This window comes from Bos javanicus, chromosome 20 (assembly GCF_032452875.1).
Source record: "Bos javanicus breed banteng chromosome 20, ARS-OSU_banteng_1.0, whole genome shotgun sequence".
Lineage (NCBI taxonomy): Eukaryota > Metazoa > Chordata > Mammalia > Artiodactyla > Bovidae > Bos > Bos javanicus.
In genome coordinates this window covers 61,319,870-61,341,617 of record NC_083887.1, presented here as the reverse complement: position 1 = coordinate 61,341,617, position 21,748 = coordinate 61,319,870, and the positions used below count along the sequence as shown (strand labels likewise).

At 39.1% G+C, this 21,748-nt stretch overlaps 1 protein-coding gene across 2 annotated transcripts in view; it reads right to left on the bottom strand.

Moving 5' to 3' along the window:
• CTNND2 (catenin delta 2) overlaps positions 1 to 21,748 on the bottom strand; it is a 1,100,621-nt gene that overhangs the window by 672,356 nt on the left and 406,517 nt on the right. For both annotated transcript variants that reach the window (XM_061393866.1, XM_061393867.1), the window contains exon 3: positions 14,541 to 14,653. In XM_061393866.1, the coding sequence (XP_061249850.1) occupies positions 14,541 to 14,653 (113 nt within the window). The remainder of the gene's footprint in view (positions 1 to 14,540; positions 14,654 to 21,748) is intronic.

Genomic DNA, 21,748 nt, shown 5'->3' with positions numbered 1-21,748 from the left:
ATATCCCAGACACACAAAGACCCCTTGGTGAAACCATCCCTGACACAGCTTCCTGTTCTCTTCAAGGCACCAACATATGTGATCATGTTTATGCCTGCTTCTGTGCCTCTCTCTGTATTTGACAATAACCCCCCAGAGACCAGGAGCTACTTCATATTTACCCTTGAGGCACAAGGAGTGCCTGCTAGCCTGCTGGTCCTTACAGGACTTCATAAGCACATTTTTATTAAGTGGAATGAATGATCATTTCTTAAAAGTCTCAGCCCATGTGTTCTCCCAATGGGCAAAACTCTATTCTAGCTCCCTGTCTTCACTTCAGTTTTCAGTCAATGTAGAAGACATCTAGACCATTTGAGGCAGTTTAAGATATATTTATAAACTCTTTTAAATTGTGTTTTCCCAAATAAAAAGTCCATACCATGACTTAACTGGAGATTCCTATGTTGAAAAACCAAACCCACATAAACTCGTAGACATCTATCTGCCTTCCTCTGAAGCACCCATCTATCTGCCAACACCTTGCCATCCTCATGATTTAATTGTGTGTGTGCTCAGTCACTTAGTCATGTCCTACTCTTTTCTGTAGCCCACCAGGTTCCTCTGTCCATGGAATTTTCCAGGCAAGGATACTGGAGTGGGCTGCCATTTCCTTCTCCAGAGGATCTTCCTGACCCAGGGATCAAACTGCATCTCCTGCATCTTCTGCATTGGTAGGCAGATTCTTTACCACTAGGGCCATCTCTTTATAATTCAAGTTTAAGGAGTGTCCCTACATTAAAGTGTTCAGATGTGACTTTCTGTGTACTGTGAAAGGTCTGAATGAGATGAAGGGCACAGGGTGAGAGCTGGAACAGACCTAGATGCTCAATATTTCCTACTTTACAAGTGAGGAAATGGAGGCCCAGAAAACTCAAATGACTTGTCCCAAGTCACAGCCTGAGTGTTCTGGTGCCGTGACCATGACCTTCCTGCCACGCCCCCACTGCCTTTACATCCTAATAATTTGAACACTCAGGGTTCATGGTGCTCAGTGACCTGTCAGCATCCAGTCTTGACAACTGAAGTTGTTCCTTCTCAAGTGGATCAAATGCTCATTGTTTTTTGTCAGTGAAAATATCACTGGCTTCCAATCCTTTGATGTGAGCATAAACAGACAAGTATAAATTTAAGTGACTTGGGAAAAGCTTCTGAATGTCCATCATCTGAGCAAAGATAAAATGGGCTTGAAGGATACACAGATGTCTTCATCAACAGTCCCCTCCACATCGTAACACAGTTACACAATTATACAACTAGGAGACTAATGGCTATGCATCTTTTGGGCAATGTATTCATCTCCTGCTGTTCCCTGTTCCAAAAAGCATCTATTCAAATAGTCAACGGCTTCTATATCTTCTATACTCAGTAAAAAATTTACTGAGTATTTCCTGTCATGCATATGTTACCCGTACATTACTGCTCTTCTTTTGACAACTACACAATATCAAAAGTCCCATCTCCAGCCCCAGCAGTGGGTCCAGGGACACATTAAGTTGCCCCGCATGAGAGGGAAATTGATTTGAGCTCTCTTCCATTTCACTGTGTCAATTTCCATGTGGTTCTTGAGCCCATATTAGGAAAGAGACAAATGTGATGCTATGCTGATATATTGTTTTAGCCCCTAGTGAGAAGAGCCATTTTATAGCCTTTTGTAGAAAAATTAAGAAGAAGACTTCAATGAAAAATTCATCTCTATCAGATTCACCAGTAACAGCTTGCAAGATGCTGTGTGAGATGCTTTACTTACATTTCTCATTTAATCTTTGTAAAATCACAGAAAAGCATTATCACCATTTGTGTGAAATAAAATTCAGAGAAATTAGGAAAAGCAGGCAATAGAAAAAACACAATGACAAAATTTAGCTTCAACTTATGGAACCAGAAATTTCACCTCTCAAACATATGCATTTAAGAAAAAGGCTATAAAGATAAAAGAAAACATAAAGAATCTTCTATACTTATTATATTTACAAAGATTTTCAGTTTTTTACCAATTAGAAAATTATTTCAAAATATATTAGTTATCCTTAAAAATTTGTTTTATAATGCAAAACTTTAAGTAAAATTTTGTATATTAATTATTTTTAGATGTAAAACTAATAACTAGTATTTTTGATATGGTACTTTAGAAAGAACATAGGCTGTGAATTTGATGCAAAAGTATGAAGAAACAGGACTTGATTTATGTCATTGAGGGTGTTCTGCCTATGTTTTCCTCTAAGAGTTTTATAGTTTCTGGTCTTACATTTAGGTCTTTAATCCATTTTGAGTTTATCTTTGTGTATGCTGTTAGGAAGTGTTCTAATCTCAATCTTTTACATGCAGCTGTCCAGTTTTCCCAGCACCATGTATTGAAGAGGCTGCCTTTGCCCCATTGTACATTCTTGCCTCCTTTGTCAAATCAAAGCAAGATCCTCTATGACTCACCTCCTAGAGTAATGGAAATAAAAACAAAAGTAAACAAGTGGGACCTTATCAAACTTTAAAGCTTTTGCACAGCAAAGGAAACTATAAGCAAGGTGAAAAGACAACCCTCAGGATGGGAGAAAATAATAGCAAATGAAACAACTGACAAAGGATTAATTTCCAAAATATACAAGCAGCTCATACAACTCAATACCAGAAAAACAAACAACCCAATCAAAAAGTGGGAAAAAGACCTAAACAGACATGTCTCCAAAGAAGATATACAGATGGCTAACAAACACATGAAAAAATTCTCAACATCACTCATTATTCAGTTCAGTTCAGTCGCTCAGTCGTGTCTGATTCTTTGCGACCCCATGAATCACAGCACGCCAGGCCTTCCTGTCCATCACCAACTCCCGGAGTTCACCCAGACTCATGTCCTTAGAGAAATACAAATCAAAAGTACAATGAGATATCATCTCACACCAGTCAGAATGGCCATCACCAGAAAGTCTACAAACAATAAATGCTGGAGAAGAAGTGAAGAAAAGGAAACACTCTTGCACTTGGTGGGACTGTAAATTGATACAGCCACTATGGAAGACAGTATGGGGATTCCTTAAAAAACTAGGAATAAAGCCACCATATGACCCAGCAATCCCACTCCTAGGCATATACCCTGAGGAAACCAAAATTGAAAAAGACACGTATGTCCCAGTGTTCATTGCAGCACTATTTACAAGAGCTAGAACATGTAAGCAACCTAGATGTCCATTGACAAATGAATGGATAAAGAAGTTGTGGTATATATACACAATGGAATATCACTCAGCCATAAAAAGGAACACGCTCGAGTCAGTTCTAATGAGGTGAAAGAACCTAGAGCCTATTATACGAGTGAAGTAACACAGAAAAAGAGAAATAAATATCATATGCTAATGCATATATACAGAATACAGAAAAATGATACTGAAGAATTTATTTGTAGGGCAGCAGTAGAGAAACAGACATAGAGAATAGACTTATGGACATGGGGAGAGGTGAGGAGAGGGTGAGATGTATGGAGAGAGTAACATGGAAACTTACATTACCATATGTTAAATAGAGAGCCAATGGGGATTTGCTCTATGTCTCAGGAAACTCAAACAGGGGCTCTGTATCAATCTAGAGGGTAGGGTGGGGAGGGAGATCAGAAGGAGGTTCAAAAAGGAGGGGACGTATGTATACCCACGGCAGATTTATGTTGAGGTTTGACAGAAACAACAAAATTCTATAAAGCAATTATCCTTCAATTAAAAAAAAAAGATACAGGAGTTGCCCTAAGACATACATCAAATATTGATAACTATTAAATATTTTTAGGATCTACATAGAATTCTGAAGACAGTTGACTATTGCTTATTCCACAGAAATCTAGAACAATGTGTTTAATTGTACTATACAGTGAATGTTTGTGTTCACCCAAAAGTCATGTTTTATGGTGAAACCGAATCCCTAATACGATGGTATTAGGAGGTGAGATCATGAAGATGGAGCCTTCATGAAAGGGGTTAGTGCCCTTGTGGAGAAGACCCCGGAGAGCTCCCTTGTCCCTTTCATTATGTGATGCCACAGCATGAAGACTATGGCCCAGGAAGTAGGTTCCTGCCAAACAGTGTATTTGCCGGTGCTTTGGTTTTGTGCTTCCCAGTCTCCAGATGTGTGAGAAGTAAATGTATGTTGTTTATAAGCCACTCATGTATGGCATTCACTTATAGTAGTCTGAACAAACTAAGACAATGTGATAACTAGTGTTTCATAGACTGTATAATTTGTCCACTGGCAATTTGCAAGAGAATACTGAAGCATTATTTTAGATGCATTTAAAGGCAAGGATAATATATACTATTGGCTCCCATGTGGCTCAGCAGTAAGGAATCCACCTGCAATGCAGGAGATACAGGAGACTCACGTTTGATTCCTGGGTCAGGAAGATCCCCTAGAGAAGGAAATGGCAACTCACTCCAGTAAACTTTCTGGGAAAATCACATGGATGCAGGGACTTGGTGGGCTGCAACCCATAGTGTCACAAAAAGTTGGACATGACTGAGGGACTGAGCACACAATATACTGTTATGTAAGGATAGAATCAGAAACACATTCAGATGAAGAACTTCACAACTGCTACAATCATTGGGAGGGGACGTGGGAAGCAGCAGAAAATAAGTCCAAAGATGTTTTATCTCTAGAGTGAAAATGGACTGGAGACATTTAGAAGGCTTTTTTACAGAATAATTCAAGATACCATTTAAGACACAATAACAGCATTACAGTGAGGCAGTTTGAATGTGTGCTTGGGGGAGTGAAGATACCTGGGTTCAGACTTCCCTGGTGGCACAGTGGATAAGAACCCATCTAGCAATGGATGGACATGGATTCCATCCCCTGGTCCAGGAAGATTCCACATCCCACAGGGCAACTAAACCCATGAGCTACAACCACTGAGCCAGCACTCTAGAGCCCGTGCTCGGCAACAAGAGAAGCCCCAACAGTGTGAAGCATGTACACTGCAATGAAGAGTAGCCCCTATTCTCTGCAACTGGAGAAAGCCTGAGCGCAACAAGGAAGACCCAGCACAGCCAAAAATAAAAAAATAATAAAAAGACACCTGGCTTCAAAATCAATATCTGGTGATGACCTGTTGGAGTTGAGAAAGCACATTTCTCACTCTGAATCTTAGTGTTCTCATCTACAAAATGAGATATTAATGAGACTTATTAACTCATAGGATTAACTAGGAGTAAATGGCATGACCTATATAAACCACTTAATACTGGATCTGGCCTACAGAAATTACTCCACAAATACCACATAATTATTGTTGAAATTATCACTATTATCATCATCTTCAGAAGACAGTGAAAATACGAGAATAAAATCAACCACAGTTTCATAGGACAGAGGACACCAAACCAACAGACCTTGGATACCAGGGCACAATTTTAATGTGAAAACTAACTAGAATGCTTTTGATGCTTTCTTTTTTTTTAATTTTTTTTTAAATTTAACTTTATTTTTAAACTTTACATAATTGTATTAGTTTTGCCAAATATCAAAATGAATCCACCACAGGTATACATGTGTTCCCCATCCTGAACCCTCCTCCCTCCTCCCTCCCCATACCATCCCTCTGGGTCGTCCCAGTGCACTAGCCCCAAGCATCCAGTGTCGTGCATCGAACCTGGACTGGCATCTCGTTTCTTACATGATATTTTACATGTTTCAATGTCATTCTCCCAAATCTTTTGATGCTTTCAAACTGTGGTGTTGGAGAAGACTCTTGAGAGTCCCTTGCACTGCAAGGAGATCATACTAGTCAATCCTAAATGTAATCAACCCTGAATATTCATTGGAAGGACTGCTGCTAAAGCTGAAGCTCCAGTACTTTGGCCACCTGGTGGGAAGAGCAACTCATTGGAAAAGACCCTGATGCTGGGGAACATTGAGGACAGGAGAAGAAGGGGACAACAGAGGATGAGATGGTTAGATAGCATCACTGACTCAATGGACATGAGTTTGAGCAAACTCCAGGAGATAGTGAAAGACAGGGAAGCCTGGCATGCTGCAGTCCATGGGGTTACAGAGAATTGGACATGACTGAGCTACTGAACAACAACAAAACTAGAATGAATTTTGAAATATAATATCCTGATCTGGCAAGGCAAGCATTATATATAATATTTGATGTGTACAGTATAGAGATGAAAATGTGTATAGATTAGAAAGACTGGTACTTTGCCAAAAAAAAACCAAGAATGAGAATAACAGTAATGGAAGTACTGTATACTATTCATTTTTATTCATTTAGCATTGACTGAACTGTTATCATGTGCTGGCCACTGCTTTGCCATACACTCAGAGGCTTTGCCCTTGGGGAATTACTTAGAGGTGAGGCCCAGCACCTACTTCTAATAGGCTGAGGAGGCTCACAAAGTCTCAGTGTAGTGGAGGAAGAGGCAGCAGCTTTTGTCTAGATTTTTAATATAAAACTGCAATGGCAACCCACTCCAGTATTCTTGCCTGGAGAATCCCAGAGACGGGGGAGCCTGGTGGGCTGCCGTCTATGGGGTCACACAGAGTTGGACACGACTGAAACGACTTAGCAGCAGCAGCAGCAGCAGCAGCAGCAGCATTTAACTTAAAAATTTTAAATTCGTAAAAATGAAAAGTTATTCAAAAGATACTTTTTATTTAATGGCAAAAGTATTCATGGGTGCTAAGAATCTAGAATCTTATGAATCTGGTTAATCTTTACTATTGGCTACACGACTGTTGAGGAGTATGTGTATGTATATATGCATGCTAAGTCGCTTCAGTTGTGTCCAACTCTGAAACACTATGGACTGTAGCCCGTCAGGCTCCTCTGTCCATGGGATTCTCCAGGCAAGAACACTGAAATAGGTTATCATGCTCTCCTCCAGGGGATCTTCCCTACCCAGGGGTCAAACCCTCATCTCTTATGTCTCCCGCATTGGCAGGCAGGTTCTTTACCACTAGCACCACTTGGGAAGTCCTATGTGTCTGTACAGAAATATCTAAAAGGGCTTTCCACGTGGCACAGTAGTAAAGAATCTGCCTACCCATGCAGGAGATGCGGGATTGATCCCTGGAAGATCCCCTGGAGAAGGAAATGGAAACCCACTCCAGTCTTCTTGATTGGAAAATCCCATGGACAGGGGAGCCTGGCAGGCTACAGTCCATGGGGTTGCAAAGAGTCAGACACAACTGAGTGACTGAGTTGCACATATATACACACACATCTACATACTTTGAAAAAAAACTTTATTTGAAAAACATTAAGTACTTATTTAATTATTTAATATGTCTGGTTTTGAAAATGAAATATTTGGGCATACTTCTTCTTTAAAAACGGTACTACTTGTTTCAGTATCATATCCTACAGGATACTAAGTAAATGTATATGTCTTACTTTGAGAAACCATTACGTTCATACATGATTTCTTTACTTAGGAAACCTCAGTGAATGTTTTTAAATAAATACATTTCATTCTGACAAAAAGTATGTGACTACTTGACTTAAATTTCTTCACCGCTATCTAATTTAACCAGATCAGCTTATTTCTCTAAAATAAGCCTGCTCCAAAATAAGACTTCTTTGTACATCTGGAAGAGACTTTTAGACTCTGTTTATAGAATTGCTGGCATATTGGCTCAGAGAAGTTAGCTAATGAAGAGAATGACCTTTGAAAACTTTTATAACATTAATTCTTTTTGTTTCCCAATCTCCAAAACGGGTCTGACTTTTGAAAAATTTGTTTGCAAGAAACTCAATAGTTCATCTGCTGGAAAGAAAGAGCATCTTCTTATGTGGAACTAGCATTCTTCACATATGTATATTATATTTTGTCTTTTTAAATATATATTACTCCACTCAGAGTCTTGGGCATCTATACTATAAAAATAACAAGGCTAAAGATGATTGGTTTACTAGTTGTCCTTATTCTACAGTGAAAAATGACATCACTCCACATTCAAATCTACTTCTTAGAGTCAAAGCTACAGATTATTTTAATATGTGAATCCAAATGCAAGCACATATGTATGAAAAATAAAGCTAGCTACAGAATGAAACCTTTGAATGGAATACAGCTGGTTACAAAATAAAATTTATTTTCTCTAAAATTTTTCATAATTTAGCTTCTTTTAATATATATAAAATCATCAATTTAAAAGCATTTTATTTATTTTCTATTACTGCATAGAAAATTACCACAAACCGAGTAGCTTAGAACAACACAGTTTTTTTTTAAGTTAACAGCTTTGCGGATTTTCTGAAGCTTAGGCATGCATGGTTGGATCCTCTGTTCAGGTTCTCACAAGGTCATCATCAGAATTTCTGCAGGCCTACTTTCCTTTCTGGACATTTTGGACAATAATATACTTCCATGTTCATTCAGGCAATGAGCTGAATTCAATTCCTTTTGGTTCTAAGACTGAGGTCCCCTTCTCCTTACTGACTGTCAGTTGGGGATCACTCTCAGTATATACTAGAAACCCCGTGAGTTGCTATGAAAATCTTTAGGTCCATCTTTAAAGCCAGCAAAGGAGAAGCTATCATGTGTTAAATCTCTCCAGCTTTGAAATTTGACTTCCTTTGTCTCTGATCTAGATCATTGTCATAAATCATCATCATCATGTCTTCTAAGGGTCAAGTCTCCTTTAGAAAGAGTTAATAAGAGTTTATAAGATTAAAAGGCAGAGGAAACAGAGATCAAATTGCCAACATCCGCTGGATCATCGAAAAAGCAAGAGAATTCCAGAAAAACATCTATTTCTGCTTTATTGACTATGCCAAAGCCTTTGACTGTATGGATCACAATAAACTGTGGAAAATTCTGAAAGAGATGGGAATACCAGACCACCTGACCTGCCTCTTGAGAAACCTGTATGCAGGTCAGGAAGCAACAGTTAGAACTGGACTTGGAACAACAGACTGGTTCCAAATAGGAAAAGGAGTACATCACGGATGTATATTGTCACCCTGCTTATTTAAATTATATGCAGAGTACATCATGAGAAACGCTGGGCTGGAAGAAGCACAAGCTGGACTCAAGATTGCCGGGAGAAAAATCAATAACCTCAGATACGCAGATGACACCACCCTTATGGCAGAAAGTGAAGAAGAACTAAAGAGCCTCTTGATGAAAGTGAAAGAGGAGAGTGAAAAAGTTGGCTTAAAGCTCAACATTCAGAAAACGAAGATCATGGCATCTGGTCCCATCACTTAATGGGAAATAGATGGGGAAACAGTGGAAACAGTGGCTGACTTTATTTTTCTGGGCTCCAAAATCACTGCAGATGGTGACTGCAGCCATGAAATTAAAAGATGCTTGCTCTTTGGAAGGAAAGTTATGACCAACATATTAAAAAGCAGAGACATTACTTTGTCAACAAAGGTCTGTCTAGTCAAGGCTATGGTTTTTCCCGTGGTCATGTATGGATGTGAGAGTTGGACTATAAATAAAGCTGAGCACCAAAGAATTGATGCATTTGAAATGTGGTGTTGGAGAAGACTCTCAAGAGTCCCTTGGCCTGCAAGGAGATCCAACCAGTCCATCCTAAGGAGATCAGTACTGGATGTCATTTAAGGACTGATATTGAAGCTGAAACTCCAATACTTTGGCCACCTGATGCAAAGAGCTGACTCATTTGAAAAGACCCTGATGCTGGGAAAGATTGAGGGCAGGAGAGAAGGGGACGACAGAGGATGAGATGGTTGGATGGCATCACCGACTCAACGGACGTGAATTTGGGTGAACTCCGGCAGTTGGTGATGAACAGGGAGGCCTGGCATGCTGCAATTTATGGGGTCTCAAAGAGTCAGACATGACTGAGCGACTGAACTGAACTGAACATAAGATAGACCCAACTATTATTTGAATTTGATTTCTCTCCCATTATATTCTGCCTGCCCATGAGAATCAAGGGATATGAGTAGACATCTGTTTTAAATTTAAGTAGACATCTGTCAAACTTTCAGTAGCACTTGAGAAAATCCCCCATGTGCTCTGACTGAAAGCCAAAACATTCTGTGGCAAGGAATTTCTAGAAGGGTTAATAGAGTCCCATCTCCAAAACTTTGTCAATGATTCCAATGATTTCCAAAGGAAGGGACACCTGGCCCAATCTGAACTGATCAAGAAGACATTCAAAAGAATGTGAGCTCTATGCTGGGTAATTAGATCCATAGGAGCAGGTGACCAGGTGAAAGAGGTCAGTTATTCTAGATGGAAGGGATCACATACCTATGGCCATGTAAGATGGGAAGGTGTTGTATTTATGGAATTGCAGAAGTGAGGATGGGTCCTTCACAGACGTGATTCTAATCTAGGTGTTACGCAGTTCAGTCTCATACTACATGGAGGATGGATCTGGGCAAGATGCAGGCAAAGAGATGAGTTAAAATGCTGCTCCAGGGGTCTATGAATGATACGAGAAGGGCATGGGCACAGGCAGGTCCTGTGCAAGAACACTGCAAGGCCCCACCCTGGCAGGGGACCTGTTGGCTCCTATGGCAGCCAAACTAAGACCAACTTGACAGGTCTCAGCCTGAGGAGTGGGTGAGAAACAAGTAGCTGTGACTGGCCAGAGGGCACAAGTGGGCTATTAGCAAGAAGGATTTGGTCATAACCCTAAATAAAAGCCCACCTCTATATAAATCACATTCCTGACTCAGAACTGCATGGTTCTGGGGAATTAGGGAGAAGGTATGGAAACTTTCAAGTGGTAGGAGAGAGAAGGATCCAACAGTTTGGAAAGGTTTGGACTGAAACCAGCGAGGAAAACTGAGAGAGGAAGGTGATAATATATATAGAAAAGTCTGTGAAGAGTTTCAGACATCACAATGTTCCTATTTGCAGACTTATACCCTAGATGCAAGGGTGCAGAAGTTGCTTTGCTGCAACAATAGCTATCTCCAGATTCTCCAAATTCTCAGCACCCTCATTCATGATTTATAATTTGATTGACTACTATAAAGTTGGCTGTTATGGGATTCCAACATGGCTCAGTGGTAAAGAATCCACCTGCCAGGGGGACATGTGGGTAAAATCCCTGGGATGGGAAGATCTCCTAGAGAAGGAAATGGAAACACCCCAGTGTTCTTGCCTGGGAAATCCCTTGGACAGAGGAGTCTGGGAGGCTACAGTCCATGGGATCACAAAGAGTCAGATGCTACTTAGTGAGTAAACAACAACAACACAACCGAGTTGGCTGTTATAAATGCATACTAACAACATCTTTTCATTAAGTTTAAACTGTCAATGTATCTACCAGGAAAGAGCCTGTAGGAGTTAGATGGAGCAATTTCCTAACACCAATAAAGGCAGAGGAGAACCAAACTATATTTATGTCACTTTTACCATTTATGTAAAAAAAAAAATCTGAAAACAATTTTGATTTTGTTTCATTTCCTCTAAGAAACTCTCTTACCCCTCCTAGTATCCCCAAGAAGTAGGAAACAACATCATAGATTTCTTTGCCTGTTCTCCTCTTTCAAAAATTGTTTACATTCTATTTCATTTATTTTTAAACATTCCCTGTGATGTGCTAACTAGGTTAGTCTATCACCTTAATAAAGACTTGAATTGTTAAAGGTGCATTTCTGAAGTTGAGCAAACAACTAGCTTATGACAAAAAAAAAAAAAAAAAAAAGAACAGTGGAAGTATTGGATTGCCTCCAGTGAAATATCAGTAAATTGCTTATATTATTCAAATGCTGATTCATACATTAGACATTTTCAAAATATGAAATAATCAAGCTTGAAGAAGACATATTGCTATATATAGCTATATAGCAAGGAAAAATAATTAGATGTCATCTGCAATAAGCACTATTATTTAATATATATTTAATAAAGAATGATTGATTATGTATCACAGGCTGAGATAGGAATACAAGATACAGTACAAATGATCACAAGTTGTCATGGGGTAATTTTTCTGTCTACTTTGGTAGTTCACTGATGTATTCTATTCATGAAATGCTAGACCTCAGAAAAATGATCAACTCAATCAAATCAAATGAAGGAGGAGAAAAGATTTTAGGAATTTAAAAGGTAATCTCATGGATGCAACATCTAAATGCAGCCAGTCCCTAATGGGAACTAACCTGGTCTCTGACTACCAGGAACCATAGTCTCTCTCTGTAGGATTTTTTTTTTTTTTAATAAAAAAAATTTTATTCAGATATACACATGCTCCCCATCCTGAACACTCCTCCCTCTCTGTAGGATTCTGTATTACCGTAGATTCCTGTATTATCGTATTCACTCTGTATTACCGTAGATTCCTCCACCAGCACCCAATCCACATGGCAACCGTTTCCTAGCACAATCCATTAGGTAATAGAGATTTGGGGTCACCTACTTCACATTCTCAAGAGTGCAAGACTGATTTCTTACAGGCCGCTTACTGGATGAGTTACCCTTGGGTCAGATACCCATTTCTGATCCAATCAGCAGTTGGAAATTAAGACACAGGACACAGCATGGTCCCCCAGACCTGCTGCTACCAAGGGCTAGTGGTGGGTGAAACAAAATACAAGGTGGAGAATACGCAAAAGTATCACACAGAAATATCAGGAATACGAATGGAAGTTGATCTGTGGCGTTGGAGAAGACTCTTGAGAGTCCCTTGGACTTCAAGGAGATCCAACCAGTCCATCCTAAAGGAGATCAGTCCTGGGTGTTCATTAGAAGGACTGATGCTGAAGCTGAAACTCCAATACTTTGGCCACCTGATGCGAAGAACTGACTCATTGGAAAAGACCCTGATGCTGGGAAAGATTGAAGGTGGGAGGAGAAGGGGATGACAGAGGATGAGATGGCTGGATGGCATCACTGACTTGATGACATGAGTCTGAGTAAACTCCAGGAGTTGGTGATGGACAGGGAGGCCTGGCATGCTGCGATTCATGGGATCACAAAGAGTTGGACATGACTGAGCGACTGAACTGAATTGAACTGAATGGAAAAGGTGATCTGACCAGTAGTGAAACAATGGGTTTCAAAACAAATGAAGATGCAGATGTCAATTTGACAGTGTTTATGGACCTGAAAATCCTGACAGACTTAGCTACTCAGGTGATGTTCACCACTGAAAAAAGCTCCTCCAATATATGCAAATCCCTGTATTAAATCGAATACACACTTACAAATATTATTTTTCTCCACACTTTAACCTCAACATCTTCAACCGGCCAACCTTCTGAAAACAATTTCAAGTGGACACAAATTACTTCTCCTTTTTCTTGTCCATCCTGCTTTAGTTAATTTGGATGTTCAGACAAGTCTATGAGGAGTTGAAGAGATCACAATGGATCTGTATCTGCAGCTCTACATCGCTTAGGTGCTCAGATGCCAAAGCTGATATGCTTTCACACACCCCAAACGCAACTGAAAAGGATATTTCAGAGTAATTTAGTCTGACAACAAATGGTGCAATGATTTCCTTTGAACGGTAATCATTGTTGAACAAAGAAAAGAACAATGTTAGAAGACTAATGGCAGGAGGCTCTAACAAGAAAACATTCCAACTACAAACAAACCTTACAGTGATAGAATATTTTAGAGCAATGGACTCAAGGATGTTTTCATTCCTTGTGGCCGTAGTTGGTTAAGACTCTTAAACTCACATTTCTGCTTCCTGGGCAGAGTGGCCATAGACCCCAAGACTAGGAATCCCTGCCCATTTCCATTTATGGAGGGGCCATGTGACCAGTTCTCAACAATGGACTGTGGGTGCAGTGATGTAACCAACAATGCAGTTGAACAGAAGGCCAAAGAGTATGGCAGGGTTCTCAAGAGAGAAGACACCTCCCTGAAAATGTAGCACGTCAAAACCACAATATAGAACAACATGACAAGAAAGTACAATGCACTTTTAGAAATAAAAGTCATCTTATAGAGCTTTATTTATGTTTCTTTCACACACACACTTCTATTTTTAAATATGGAAACATGGTCCTTAGGCAGATAATTTATTTTGTGGTCAAGTGACTAAGGTTTGTTTTTAAATATTTCATAATCTCATACCAACCGTAATTGAATAATCATTCTATCTATGAAATGTTTTCACACACAGAAATTGCATGTGCAGTTGATGTTTGAGGAGCAATTTTATACTGTAGCATTGTATATTAGCAAACAATGCAAGTTAGATCAAAACCTTCTCTCTTTCATTTCCAGAACCTGCAACTCTTGATCATTCAGAAAAAAAAAGAACCAAACGGAGAGACTGTGACATATCATCTTCTCATTTCCAGCAAACTCACTAAATGCAAAGCCTCCTTTTTATGTAAAACGATATGTACTTTGCATTCAGGGCAAGTGTGCATTTTGTGAAAAGAGATTCAAGCACAAATCACTTCGGACACCTTTTGAACATCTTAAATCAGGTCAGTTACGATTCCTTTCCAACATTTGACTGAGTGTTCTAATGCCACCGCTAGGCTTGTAAGGAGAAGATAAACACCACAATTTCCTTCCACTGGCAAAGCAAAGCCCAGCCCCGAGGAGCAGAGTGCCCAGTACCTGACGCTGCTCATGCTGCCCGTCTCCGATCCAAGCTTGCATCGCTCCAGTTGGCTGGCGACGATCTGGCGTTCTGCCTCCAGTTCTCGGGTCAGCCTTTCAAACTGTAATTCCTGAAATAAAACCACCAAAAAGATAAATTCTAACAACTATACAGAAAGTGGAAATCAGACCAAAAAGACAGGATGGTCAAGGGGAAAACTAGGATTTTTTTTTTTTCCAAGACGTCCAATTTGAGAAGCAGAGGTTGCTGATGCGGGCTTGAAGAAGGATGAGAATTTTAGACAGACCCGAGTTCATATCACAGTCCTGGAACCTGTCAGTCTCAGGGCCTTGAATGAGCTGTTGAGTTTTTCTAAAGATTAGTTTCATTACCTGTAAAATGGGTTTACAACACTTATTAGGTTGAGGTGAAGATTAAATGAGACACTGACCATGAAGAATAAGCCTGTGGTATGTCTGGCAAATGTCCAGTACCCAACAGATATTAATACTCCTGTCACAAAAAGTGAAACCCATAATAAAGAAACTATTTTTATATGATTTGGAGTATTGAGTTTAGTCCCTACTGGCCATCTAGTTGTCTCAATATACTAATTTCATCTTCATGTTACTTACATATTACAGATGAAGGAAAATAATGCTTTTAAAGCTTCATGTTTCATTCTTTACATTTCAGTAGAACAACAAGGACAATAATTCTAATTACAAAGGTCTAATTATGTGGTGAACTACGAAGTGAATACCCTTTGCAGTACTCGATACATCACCTTATAAAACAGTCAACGAAATCAAGGAAGAATGTTTCTATAAAGCTACCTAAAACCCACTGTGCAAAGGTTACTTTTAATGAAAAATGCTTCATTCAGTACATCAAGGATTTTGACTGTTTCAACTACAGGACTCTTATATCATATTTTAATCTTTATGTTTTATTTTTCCATATACTTCAGTTTTTTAATAAACATAATTACAGCAAATTACTTATTTTATCTTAAAAAATTCAGAAAAGGTTTTCACAATATCACAATTAACTTCTTTTAAAAAACAAATTATTTGCACATTTGTGTTTTGGGGATCGGAAAACTTCTAAGAATGCTGAAAAATACTGAAAAACAGGGTGGGGGTCAATTTGGAAGAACTAAAACTCCCAACATTACAGGGCTTTGTCTTCCCAGAAAAGATGAGTTCATTTTATTTGCTACCATGGGATGCTCTAGAGTGAAATCTTTAAAAAGTACGACCTAATGTGTCCTCTGAATGCAGAGTTCCCAAGAATAGCAAGAAGAGATAAGAAAGCCTTCCTCGGCAATCAATGCAAAGAAATAGAGGAAAACAACAGAATGGGAAAGACTAGAGATGTCTTCAAGAAAATTAGAGATACCAAGGGAACATTTCATGCAAAGATGGGCTCGATAAAGGACAGAAATGGTATGCACCTAACAGAAGCAGAAGATATTAAGAAGAGATGGCAAGAATACACAGAAGAACTATACCAAAAAGGTCTTCACAACCCAGATAATCACAATGGTGCGATCACTGACCTAGAGCCAGACATCCTGGAATGTGAAGTCAAGTGGGCCTTAGAAAGCATCACTACAAACAAAGCTAGTGGAGGTGATGGAATTCCAGTTGAGCTATTTCAAATCCTGAAAGATGATGCTGTGAAAGTGCTGCACTCAATATGCCAGCAAATTTGGAAAACTCAGCAGTGGCCACAGGACCGGAAAAGGTCACTTTTCATTCCAATCCCAAAGAAAGGCAATGCCAAAGAATGCTCAAACTACCGCACAATTGCACTCATCTCACACACTAGCAAAGTAATGCTCAAAATTCTCCAAGCCAGGCTTCAGCAATATGTGAACCATGAACTTTCTGATGTTCAAGCTGGTTTTAGAAAAGGCAGAGGAACCAGAGATCAAATTGCCAACATCTGCTGGATCATGGAAAAAGCAAGAGAGTTCCAGAAAAACATCTATTTCTGCTTTATTGACTATGCCAAAGCCTTTGACTGTGTGGATCACAATCAACTGTGGAAAATTCTGAAAGAGATGGGAATACCAGACCACCTGATCTGCCTCTTGAGAAACCTATATGCAGGTCAGGAAGCAACAGTTAGAACTGGACATGGAACAACAGACTGGTTCCAAATAGGAAAAGGAGGACGTCAAGGCTGTATATTGTCACCCTGCTTATTTAACTTATGTACAGAGTACATAATGAGAAACGCTGGACTGGAAGAAACACAAGCTGGACTCAAGATTGCCGGGAGAAATATCAATAACCTCAGATATGCAGATGACACCACCCTTATGGCAGAAAGTGAAGAGGAACTCAAAAGCCTCTTGATGAAAGTGAAAGTGGAGAGTGAAAAAGTTGGCTTAAAGCTCAACATTCAGAAAACGAAGATGATGGCATCTGGTCCCACCATTTCATGGGAAATAGATGGGGAAACAGTGGAAAGAGTGTCAGACTTTATTTTTTTGCGCTCCAAAATCACTGCAGATGGTGACTGCAGCCATGAAATTAAAAGACGCTTACTCCTTGGGAGAAAAGTTATGACCAACCTAGATAGCATACTCAAAAGCAGAGACATTACTTTGCCAACAAAGGTTTGTCTAGTCAAGGCTATGGTTTTTCCAGTGGTCATGTATGGATGTGAGAGTTGGACTGTGAAGAAAGCTGAGCACTGAAGAATTGATGCTTTTGAACTGTGGTGTTGTAGAAGACTCTTGAGAGTCCCTTGGACTGCAAGGAGATCCAACCAGTCCATTCTGAAGGAGATCAGCCCTGGGATTTCTTTGGAAGGAATGATGCTAAAGCTGAAACTGCAGTACTTTGGCCACCTCATTCGAAGAGTTGACTCATTGGAAAAGACTCTGATGCTGGGAGGGATTGGGGCAGGAGGAGAAGGGGACAACAGAGGATGAGAATGCTGGATGGCATCACTGACTCGATGGACGTGGAGTCTGGGTGAACTCAGGGAGTTGGTGATGGACAGGGAGGCATGGCGTGCTGCGATTCCTGGGGTCACAAAGAGTCAGACACGACTGAGCAACTGAACTGAACTGAACTGAATGTGTCCTCTAAATATATTAAAAATACCCTTGCTCTTTTCCACAAGAGCAGATTATTTTATTTCATCTTCATTTTATTTGTCTTTAATTTGGTTATGCAATGGCAATGGTTTCTTTATTGTTTTAGTAGTTTATACTTTTTCACACAATCCCAGTTTTAAATCTCCTACCCGAATAGTGGGGGCTTCCCAGGTAGCTCAGTGGTAAAGAATTCACCTGCAGGAGATGTGGGTTCAGTCCCTCAGTCTGGACTATCCCCTGGAGAAGGAAGTGGCAAACCACTCTAGTATTCTTGCCTGGAAAATCCCATTGACCAAGGAGCTTGGTAGGCTCCTTGGGGAGCCTAAAAGAGTCACAAAAGAGTCAGACAAGACTTAGGGACTAAACAACAACTTCTACGGTGACCCTCCCCCTCTCCTTTTCCCCACAGTTACCAAATATTTGCAAATATTTTCTCCCATTTTGACAGTTGATTTTGTTTTTTTCATGGCTTCTTTTGCTGTGAAAAAGCTTTTAAATTAAATTAGTTCTCATTTGTTTATTATTGTTTTTATTACTATAGGAGGTGGAATAAAAATGAGCTTGCTGTGATTTATATCAAAGAATATTCTATGTTTACCTGTAAGAGTTGTAATAATATCCTGTTCTACATTTAGGTCTTTGATCCATTTTGAGTTTATTTTGGTGTATGGTGTTAGGGAGTGTTCTAATTTCATTCTTTTACATGTAGCTGTCCAGTTTTCCCAGCACCACTTATTGAAGAGCCTGTCTTTTCTTCATTGTATATTTTTCACTCCCTTGTCATAGACAAGGTGACCATAAGTGTGTGGGGTTAACTCTGGGCTTTCTATCGTATTTCACTTGTCTATATTTCTTCTTGTTGCACCAGGGCCATACTCTCTTGATTACCATGGCTTTGTAGTATTTCAGTCTGAAATCAGGACATCCAATTCCTCCAGTTCCTTTTTCTTTCTCAAGACTGCCTTGTCTATTCAGTGTCTTCTGTGTTTCCATACAAATTTTATAATATTTTTGTTCTAGTTCAATGAAAAATGTCATTGGTAATTTGATACATATTGCATTGAATCAGTAGATTGCTTTGGGTAGTACAGTCATTTTTACAATATTGACTCTTACAAACCAAAAACAGGGTGTATCACCATCTGTATGTGTCATCTTCGATTTCTTTCATCAGCATCTTATAGTTTTCTAAGTACGTCTTTTGCCCCCTTCAGTAGGTTTATTCTGAGACATTTTATTCTTTTCATTGTGATGGTAAATGGAATTGTTTCCTTAATTTCTGTTTCTAATCTCTTATTGTTAGTGGATAGAAATGCAAGACATCTATGTGCATTACTTTTGTACCCTGCAACTTCACCAGATTTATTGATGAACTCTAATAATTTTCTGGCAGCATTTTCAGGATTTTCTATGTATAATATTACATCATCTACAAACAGTGACAGCTTTACTTCTTTCCAATTTGGACTCCTTTTATTTCTTTTTATTCTCTGATTGCCGTGTCTAGGATTTCCAAAAGTATAATGAATTATGGTGCTAAGAGTGGACATCCTTGTAATCTTAGAGGAAATGCTTTCAATTTTTCATCATTGAGAATGATGTTTGCAGTGTTATCTATCATATATAGCTTTTATGATGTTGCAGTAGGTGCCCACTCTGTGCCCACTTTCTGGAGAGTTTTATAAACAATGAGTCTTAAGTTTTGACAAAAGTTTTTTTCTACATCTATTGAGATGATACTATGATTTTGATTCATCAGTTTTTTAATATGGTTTGTCACATTGACTGTGGCATATCTCAAATAATCCTTGCATCCTTGGGATAAATCCTACTGGATCATGATGTATGATCCTTTTCACGTGTTGTTGGATTCTGTTTGCTAGTATTTTGTTGAGGATTTTTGTGTCTATGTTCATCAGCCATAATGGCCTATAATTTTCTTTTTGCTATATCTTTGTCTGCTTTTGGTATCAGAGTAACTCTGGCCTCATAGAATGAGTTTGGAAGTGTTCCTTCCTCTGTGATTTAGAGGAAGAATTTGAGAAGATACATGTTAGCGCCTCTCTAAATTTTTAATAGAATTTGCCTGTGATGTCATTCAATCTTGGACTTTGTTGAAAGGTCTTTAATCACAGTTTCATTACTTGTGATTGGTTAGTTCACATTTTTATTTCTTCCTTGTTCAGTCTTGGACAGCTGTACTTTTCTAAGAATTTGTCCATTTCTTCCAGGTTGTCCATTTTATTGGCATGTAGTTGCTTGTAGTAGTCGCTTATGAGCCTCTTATTTCTGTGGTGTCAGTTGTAACTTCTCTTTCATTTACAATTTTATTGTCTGAGTCCTCACTCTTGTTTTTCTTGAAGAGTCTCTAATATGGCAAGACAATCTGAATCAGGATTTATAAACCTTCCTGGGTTTCTAATAGAATAAACACCAGTCTTGGGTGTGCTTGCTGGAGACTGTGGCCTCACTACTCATATACTTTTTCACACCATTTTTATGGGTGGAGGGTATTAGGAGACTTTGTTTCATGCAAGCTGCCTTCCAAACCTATAGTCACAATATCCAGTGCTCTTCATCTGTATAGATTTATTTCCATCTGGTATCATTTTTCTTCTGTCAGAAAGACTTCTTTTAATATTTCTTGTAATGTGGTTCCTTCAGTGATTTATTATTTCTGATTTACAGTCTAATGAAGTTTTCATTTTGCCCTCATCTTTGAAAGACAGGTTTGTTTCACTGTCTTCTCTTGCACTTAGTGTTTCTAACAAAACAATGCAAAACTACGGCCTTTCCTACCTTCACGTCTTTGAATATAGTGTCTTTTTTGTTCTGACTCCGCTTGAGACTTTCTCTTTACCACCAGTGTTGGATAACTCCTTATGAAGTTCTTTGCAAGCAGCTTTCTTTGGGTTTCCTATACTTGGGGTCCATTTGGTTTCTTGGGTCTGTTAATTTATAGTTTCTATCAAATATGGAACTTTTTCAGCCATTAGCTCTTCAAAAAAAATTTTTTTTCTTACCCACTATATGCTCTCCTTTGTTGACTAAAATTAAGTGTACATTAGGCCATTTGGAATTGTCCCACAGTTATCGATTCCTTTTTCCACTTTTAAAAGTTTTTTTTTTTCTTTCTTTGTGTTTCACATTGTTCGGTTTTATTGGTGTTTTCAAGTTAACTGATCCCTTCTTCTGTGATGTCTAATCTACCATCAGTCCCATGGAGTATATTTTTAATCTTAGACACTAATGAATTAAAGATCTCTGGAACTTTAATTTGGGTATTTCTTATATCTTCCATGTCCCAATTTATGAACATAAGGAATACACACATAAAAAATATTTTACTATCCTGATTTGCTAATTCTAGCATCTGTGTCAGTTTCAACTGATTGATTTTTCTCCTCAGCATGGGCCCCATTTTCACTTTTCTGCACATGTGATCTTTGATGGAACATAATACATTTTGAATTTTACCCTGTTGTGTTTTGGGCATCTTCATATTCCTGCAAATGCCTTAAGCTCTGTTCTGGGACACAGTGAAGCTACTTGGAACTAATATGATACATCTGAGTCTGGTATTTTAAGACTTGTTAAGGAAACAGAGCATCATTTAGTCCAGAGTTAATTACTCTACCCTACCTAGGCAGACCTTTCTGTGTACTCAATGGTCTGTGAATTATGGGATTTCCCAGCTTGGCTGGAGGGTGTAAGCATGTATTTCTGGTCCCAGTGTGAGCACCAGGGACTATTCCCGACCATCCTTTCAGGGTAGTTCTTCCCCTGCTCTCTGGTGGTTCCCGCAAGTACACGGGCTTCTCAGTTCTCTGCTGCCTAGTTGAAGGGGACCCTCAACGGATCTCAAGGATTTTCTTTCTGTGCAGGAATCACCTTTTTCCTATTTTCCCTGCAAATTCCAGCCACCTTTACTCCCTAGACCCTCAGTACCTTCTCCCCAGCTCAGGGAGTCCTCAGGGCTCTGCCTGGGTCCCCCTTTCTCCACTGCTGCAGGGAAATTCTCTCAAGGCAGTAAGCCAGGGCAATTGTAAGGCTCACCACATTTGCTTTTGTCTCTTTAAGAATCTTTTTTTTTCTTTTTTTTAAACTGAA